At 37.1% G+C, this 7,862-nt stretch overlaps 1 protein-coding gene across 2 annotated transcripts; it reads right to left on the bottom strand.

The window, feature by feature from the left end:
* Positions 1 to 836: 836 nt before the first annotated feature.
* On the bottom strand, positions 837 to 5,332 carry LOC107792851 (beta-glucuronosyltransferase GlcAT14B-like). Of its 2 annotated transcripts, none has more exons than XM_016615102.2 (4): positions 4,476 to 5,332; positions 3,794 to 3,869; positions 3,587 to 3,702; positions 837 to 1,898 (listed from the first exon to the last, which is right to left on the bottom strand). In XM_016615102.2, exons 1-4 carry the CDS (start codon positions 5,029 to 5,031, stop codon positions 1,384 to 1,386), a joined length of 1,263 nt encoding a protein of 420 aa, XP_016470588.1. In that variant the 5' UTR covers positions 5,032 to 5,332; the 3' UTR covers positions 837 to 1,383. The 2 variants fall into 2 exon arrangements, with proteins under 2 accessions (XP_016470588.1, XP_075085802.1); XM_075229701.1 differs by having other exon boundaries at positions 4,470 to 5,323.
* Positions 5,333 to 7,862: the final 2,530 nt, after the last annotated feature.

Genomic DNA, 7,862 nt, shown 5'->3' with positions numbered 1-7,862 from the left:
TACAAATAATATGATTATTTTTCGGGTATGGGTAATGGGTCTTTTTAATTAATTAGGAGATATTTAGAATTGACCAACAAGACGATGGCACGTGTCCCTCCGTTTAAATGAGGAGTATATTTGAACCCAAAGTATGACTGCAGGGTATAGATAACCCAATAGTATAACGAGGGGTATTCTTAAACCATTTTCGAAAATAGAGGGGTATATTTGCGCTTTGCCGTATACTTTATAATCACTAGACGGCTAGACCACAATCTATCCCATGACAAAAGAGCTCCTTTTACTATTGGTGGAGCTTTGTTATGTCCCTTTATTCACCTTGGAACTATAATGATTTTCCTACAATGCTTATTTTTGTTTGCGCACTATTTTAATTATTGTTTGCAGGTGCCAAGATATGGTTGGTTGCTGGCTTGCAATGGTGCATAATAACTGTCTGATGTTGAATTAGGGGATGTCTAGAGCTTAATCTTGGAAAAACATATACTATGTGACCTTATGGTCTATTTAACGGGGGAAATAGAGTTAACTCTTAGCTCCCTCTATTTGTTATTCTCCACCAACTAGTCTAAACTAATGTCGCATGCCTCCTACAGCTGTGTTCTTGAATATGGAAACAAGATTGCCTGTCTATTCTCTAATCACACAATGCTGGGTTTTCGGTCAACCAGGCCATGCTCCACATCGTTCCATCCAATTACAAATGTGTGCCATGCAAAAGTAGAAATTCCCTTTGATGGAAAATTTCGTAAGTACTCAAGCAGTAAAATACCCAATTTGAACATGTTGCAAGAATTGTAAGCTGCTGAACACTCACATGCAGCCACTGACAAGGTCTAAAAATTCTCTGTGATACCAAACAACAGCAGTGCAGATTATGATACATTCATTCGCCACTCCCCCTCCCCCCTCCAAAAGAGATTAGATAAAGTAAAGCAAAAACAACACAGAAGAAAGAGTTCCAAGATCCGATTATTTGCACAAAGTATATTCTATTTAATAAACGAAAAAAAACTCTCACCAGATAGGTTACACGTTCTTTCATTCCCCCGAGTGTTCACGCTCCAAAATTGCTCCATCCTAGTATGTAATAACTTCAGCATAAGGGAATTGCAAATCCCATGTCAATACAGGGCAAGTAGGTGAACGTTGGTAGAGCAGGAAACCACGACCGGATTCCCTCACGTTTCTGGAACAATACTCTATATTTGTACTTCTTCCTGGAGTATAACCCGCGAGTGCTGATCTCGAAGCAAACGATATATTGAACATTCAGAGAAGTCATCACTCTCGCAAAGAAAACTGCCAACTCATAAAATCACCTGTTTCTTCTGTATGAAGACTATCACAAAGAAATCCACTTTCAAAATCTTGGTTTCACTATATGCATTGCCTGGACCGAAAATTGTCATTTGATAAGAGAGAGCCTATCAGATTTTCCAATCTCTTTGCCCCTGCAGTAGGTCTGAGGAATGTGATATTACCTACTATGGAGCATGGATCTGTTCCATTCTCCCGACTCCCTATACACCAACCACCGGGAACAAACATGCCTTGACCTCGAAACAGGAGTTCAGAATCAATCTTGTCAAGCACTGGATCATCTTGATGGAACTTTCTCGCAAATGGGGCATTACTGTCAACCATCCTTTGCATGTCATCAAGTGTAAGGTAATGAGGATGCTGCTTTGGAGGGTTATCCCACGATATATAGTGCAGATCACTGTTTACTGTGGTATTGCGGAACTCCTGAGCATTACAGACGACAGTGTGGAAATAACCTTCGGGAGTTGAGATGAAGTTTGCATAGTACATAAGTACAGTTCGAGGCAAGTTGTCCCAACCCCATATGCAGAAGTCAATGAAGGGTCGAGAAAGGGCCGTCCAAGCAGACCCTGTAAAGAGGCAACAACAAAGTTTTAGAAATTTTGTTGAGTCTAACAACAATAAAAATCTAGACGAAGAATAAATGAAGCAGTTGTTCCATATGTTAACTCTTCCTCATAATTTTATGCCCTCCATCCCCTGTCAAAATAGTCATTAACAAAAGTAAAGCAATAAACGACAGTCCTTAGATAAGAGTACTCTTTCCAAAGTCCAAAGTTTATGTTAAATAGAAATATAGAGCTGCTACAAGCTTATGTAGAATATAAAAGATGAGCTTTCAAAGAATTTATTTATAAACACCTGATAATCTTCAAACAATGAGTACACCAAAATACAATTAGATGAAAAATAAACAGTTGATCAGGTCGTCAAAGTGAGTACTACTCGAATAAACAATGTAAAATTTGCTACTATATAAAATGTGTCAGTACAAACATTTATACATTTTCTAGGTTGAAACTGTCCATCACACTGTAGGATACAATAGCACAAGAAAATCCAAACTGATACCAAATGGCATATACAATATAGACCACAGGGTATGAAAGCCCAGGGCAACAAGAAAGATGTGTTTTTTTCACTTGGTAGGCAGCAAGGAAGAGAAGGATCACCTATACTAGGTGGCACTTTATGTGCAAGCAGTCAAGAACTAGGGTAAGGACGTGGATCACCTCCTTTTGCATTGCCAGCTAGCGATGCACTTATGGTGGGAGATTTTGAGATGGTTTGGGATACAATGCCAGGCACTGTTCAGTAGGGTGTATGGAATACTTTTCTGGAAGAGAACAAGCAAGCGTGGGATGTTGCCCTATTGGGACTCATAGATTATATGGAAAGAGAGAAATAGGAGAATTTTAGATGGGATACAAAATGACTTAGTAAAACAAGCCATAAACATTTATGTGTCTATAATCATCTCAATAAGGGTAGAATGAGAAGTTTAAAGTTAAATTGTTTCTAAAGAAAGGAAAGTTGCCATTCTTTTGGAACAAACTAAAAATGAAAATGTGCCACATAAAATGGGACAGAGGAAGTTTATATTATCGAACAGTTTTCTAATCCGCTTCCTCCAATCCAACCTGACAATTGTAACAGACATGATATAATGCTGCAGAATAAAATTAATGTGTTTAAATTTTAATCTATCACTTGAAACAGTTTCCATGAAAAAGACCCCAGCGCACCAGGTAAGGAATACTTCTCTAATATAGCCTTCAAATCCTGCATCCACAGGTGTCAGAAACATTGAGAAACATCACAAAGACAAATGTCGCTGCTATTGAAATCAAGAACGTCTCCTTCACTTAAAGCATCAAAACATTTTTGTGTTTAATACAGGGATATCGAATCATCAACATCGTAGACGGCATGGTCTTGTTTTACCAATCTCAACTACCATAACCTCTAAACACACACGGAGCTTAAAATATTTCCAAGAAAGTTCATCAAAGCAAGAAAAATGGACATTTTGAATTAATGATTCTGTTCACTTCCAATGCTGTATATTTTTCTGCTAAGTGATTTTAATCTGTCAATTTTTCAAGAGGTTCTGTAATAGAAAGGATTCAAGTTAATTCATTGTAGGAAACGGCAGGTTGGAATGCAATCAACACGCCAGCATATGTAAAGCATAATATGGGGAAAAAGAGTTCAAAATTATCAACCTATACACAGAAAGAAATGATGCCAAAATCACCTGTAAAAAGCTTAAAAGCTGTTGGCACACTTCTTCTCTGTCTAATCCAGAAAACATCAGATTTCTTATTCAAATACAATCCCGGATCAACGATGATTGGCTTTGCCCTTTGAAACCTTCAGAAACATAAAACCAAAGAAGTCAAAAGTCACCCAAGTAATGCTGTATATCCCATCCAAAATCAGGAAAATGGGAAACTTTGCTTACTCTTTCCAGCCAATATCACTAGTATGATCAATGAAGTTAAGATCCCGCGGTATATGTGAAAATGTATGAATTAGATCTAATCAACCAAAAGAATTCAACACCGAAATTAAACCCCATTAGTAAAAAATTCAACAATAATCGACTGAAAATCTCAATAAGCATAATTAGAGGCGAATCCAGGACGCGTGTGATGTTAGTATATGAATACATTTTAAAAGATTTAGCATATGAATGTACATAGTTCGAGCAGAAAGCAATGGAATTTTGACAAAGGAATTCAGAAAAATCCAAAAATACCACAACTGGGATCTGAACCTGCATTTCTCTTTATGGTAAGGGGATTCAAAAATTTTATATACATATAAAAAGAAGTGTTTAAGTATAGATTTTTTACACCCGTCAGCTTAAATTCACTTGTAACAATAGGTAAATCTTTATAGCAAGCCTGATATGGTAAGAAAATAAAAGAGTAACCTGGTATATTGTGTAAATTTTTTTTTTTTACACTGTTAGTGTATATAACATAAATCCAAAAAGACTTAATTTTTATCCTGTACAACTTATAACCTAAAAAGACTTATTTTTATCCTATTAGGCAATATAATTTTCCATTGAACCCCTTCCTCCCAACTGCCCACAGAATTCAGCATAATTCACAAGGAAAAAAAGGGCTTACACTCACCATCTTGAGTAACAAGTGGGTAATCAGAAGCACTTAAATTGATAAACCAATCCCATTCACCCCCTTCTTTCAACAATATAGCAGCAGCATGTAAAGTATTAGCCACCATAGTGGGCCCACGGTAAGTAACAAGATTAGCTTTACTAATCATTTTTACATTCGTGAATTTAGCAAAAATTTTGTGATTAACCACAAAATTATGCAAATCAAGTCTCTCATCAGCTGATGACTCAGCATCAAGGTGCACTACATAATGGTTGTTGGGGTGGTATAGAGCTTGAAGGGCCCGTTTCAGCATGCCGCCGTCGCCGGCGGAGCCGGAGATTAAGTAGGCGAAACGTGGCGGCGGAGGAGCGGCGGAAATGGGTAAAGATTGAAGCTTTGATTCGACGAAAATGGGAAGGGGTATTAAAGGAGTGCCATTTGGTGAAATTAAGGTTGTAAGGAATACGATGAAAATGGAAACAATTGAGGCTATTGCAAGTGGATAGATCCATTTGCTTTCCGTTATTGGTGGATGTTTGAGTTTTTTGTAAAAGCTTTTGAGTTTCTTCATTATACTTATTTTTTGGACTAAATTTGAGTAAAGATGTGCTTTTTGATGAAATTTCAGTGATGGGTTTAAGAAGAAATTAGGGAACTTGGTCTAAGAAGAATGAGTTCAAAATGGAGCTATTCAAAATTTGTGTTACTTTGATGAAATTTGATAGGAAATGGAGTCTGTAATAATTTCTAGATGTATGATTCCCATTGTAGAGTTTGCTCAAGAGTTGTAATAGGGGTAGGTGAAAGGGTGGAAAAGAAAGGCATGCTTTGCTGGTGTGGTAGGACATTGGAGGTCGGGGCTGTGTTTGTATGGTAAAAACTTATACTCCCTCGCTTTCGATTTTTATGAAACTCATAGTGATTGGGCATAAAGGTCAAAAAAATAAAATATTTTAAAACTTGTGATAGTAAATACCATGTCATAATATTTAAGTGCTATAGAAACTTTTTATTAAGGGTAATATTTGAATTCTAAGATTAAGAGTTTCCTTATTAAGAATGAGTTTATTCTTTTCGAATCGTACTACATAGGAAATAAGTTCACATCAAGTTAAAAGGAGTATATCTTTTGTGTTTAAATTATTTTATTTGATATAAATAACGGGTAAGTTTTATCGTATTTATATTGTGTGTTTATTATTTTTGGTTGGGTGTATGCTATATACACTGATATGTGACGAACTTTTGCCATACGCGACCAACACAATTCTCCCCAGTCAGCTCCTCCTCTAAGCGAACGCAAGCACTCCCACTCAAATGCGAAGACCAGCTCCACAATACTCCGCGATCACGACCACCATTCCGCGAATGCAATGCACAAAATACAGCCAACCAAAATCTTTCTCCGCGATCGCGAAGCACTGCAATACACCAGCCACTCAGCTGCTACAAACTCAACCAAAATGGTCCAAAATTATCCTGAATGTCACGCCCCAACCTTGGGAAGCGCGACCGGCGCACAACCGAGATATCCCGATCAACAAGCCTACTTGATGCCTTCTACCCAACCTTACCCATGAACAAATTGAGAATCAGTAATAAGAGATAGACATGTGAAGAGTAAAGTGCACCACATCCTTTTTCCATTAATTATAGAAGCTTCATTTACAATTTCCAAAATATTATAAGTTCATAGTTACGAGTGGAAACATGTTTGACAACTTCAACATTTCTAGTTCATTACCCCAAATCAAATACCACCCACAACATTTCTACGAAGCCTCTAAATAAAAGAAGAGTAGTATAGAGATGCCGGAGACAAGGTCCCGGGTATACCTCAAAACACAATGTGCAAAATCAAATGACATAAGACCCCGAAGTAGAATAGGGCTCACCGAATCAGCTGAGAAAAGGTACACCTATCAAAAACCTGAGCCACCTACTGCGGAGCCACCTACAGCCATTAAAGATGTAGCATCCCCGGCAAAAAGGATGTTAGTACATATGGAATAATACTAGTATGTAAAGCTAAATACCCTCTCATGGAATAGAATACCAACATAAGAAGGAGAGAATCATGAAATCAACAAGAAAAACCAATAATATCCAAATTCCAAGTTAAAACGTAATCAATTCTAATTAAGTATTAATAATTTTGGTTGGGAGATCATTAGCCACCGACCATCTCACCATGCACAAGGCATGGAGTCCGATCGCAGCTCGATCGGCTAAGCCATCTCTCCATGAATGAGTATGGATCTACATGTGATGCGAATCAGATACAATAATAAGAAGGGAAACCACCATGGGCACGACATGGCGTCTGATCGTCACCCGATCGGCTAGGTCGTCTCCCCATATATGTCATGTGAGTCGACATCAACTTTTGCTAGCAATAACCTCATCCCAATTAAGGGGAATAATCTCAATACAATATACCACGAGAATTCATCCCTCAATCAACTCCTACACTGGCACGTGTAATTTCAGGTGTGGGCCTTTACAACCTACCCTTCCTCGGCTCGCTAATGATATACCCAAAAATATTTTTATATACAAAGGAAATAGAAATATAAATTCATTCATCTCATAACCTTTCATACCATATATAGCTTCATTAGAACTTTTAACCACTCACAACATCTTTATTTCATTGTCTCTTTTGGCCATACCTTGTGTTCTCCATTCATGGCACGGTGGCCGCATTTCATATTTCACACTTTTATTTCTTTACTTCTAAGGATCATTATCATAAACATCAATAGATAAACCATTCTGGAAATTATAGCTTTAAGTTTATTAGTAATGAGTGCCTTAAACACATTCAATTTCTTTCAAAGAGTGGAGCATAATGATTGGCAATCGAAACACAAGTTAAAATCATAAGGGATTAATACACCATTTATTCTTCGAATACTTTTTCCAAGGGGAGCATGATATCTATATTTTAAACTCATGAGCATGTAAGAAATCAAAACACATTTAAAACACTTACAAAGGAGAGCATGGTGATTTACCATTGAAATATGGATTCAAATCATATGCATTAGTTACAACAACCATATTTAAAAAACTTTACACTAAGGGGAGCATAATATGATAGGGAAAATTGGAACATGACTCGAATACATAAGCATTTAGGAAAATCAATCATCAGAAACAATTTGGAACAGTATGAATAGGAGTTTGAACAAACCACATTTGGTACATACGAGGAACTCATGGATTTCGACTAGAAAGGGAGTTTAGCCAACATACCTCAAATTCACCCCTTAATGATACTACAATGATACACTACAATAATCAACTTCAATCTACAATATCAACATCCAATGGGACCAACATTAGTAACAAATTCCATAGTTTAGGCCATTTTGGCACTTTATCAAATACCTAGTAGGC

This window comes from Nicotiana tabacum, chromosome 14 (genome assembly GCF_000715075.1).
Source record: "Nicotiana tabacum cultivar K326 chromosome 14, ASM71507v2, whole genome shotgun sequence".
NCBI lineage: Eukaryota > Viridiplantae > Streptophyta > Magnoliopsida > Solanales > Solanaceae > Nicotiana > Nicotiana tabacum.
The sequence above is the reverse complement of the archived record's forward strand: the minus strand, read 5'-3'. Positions and strand labels throughout refer to the sequence as shown.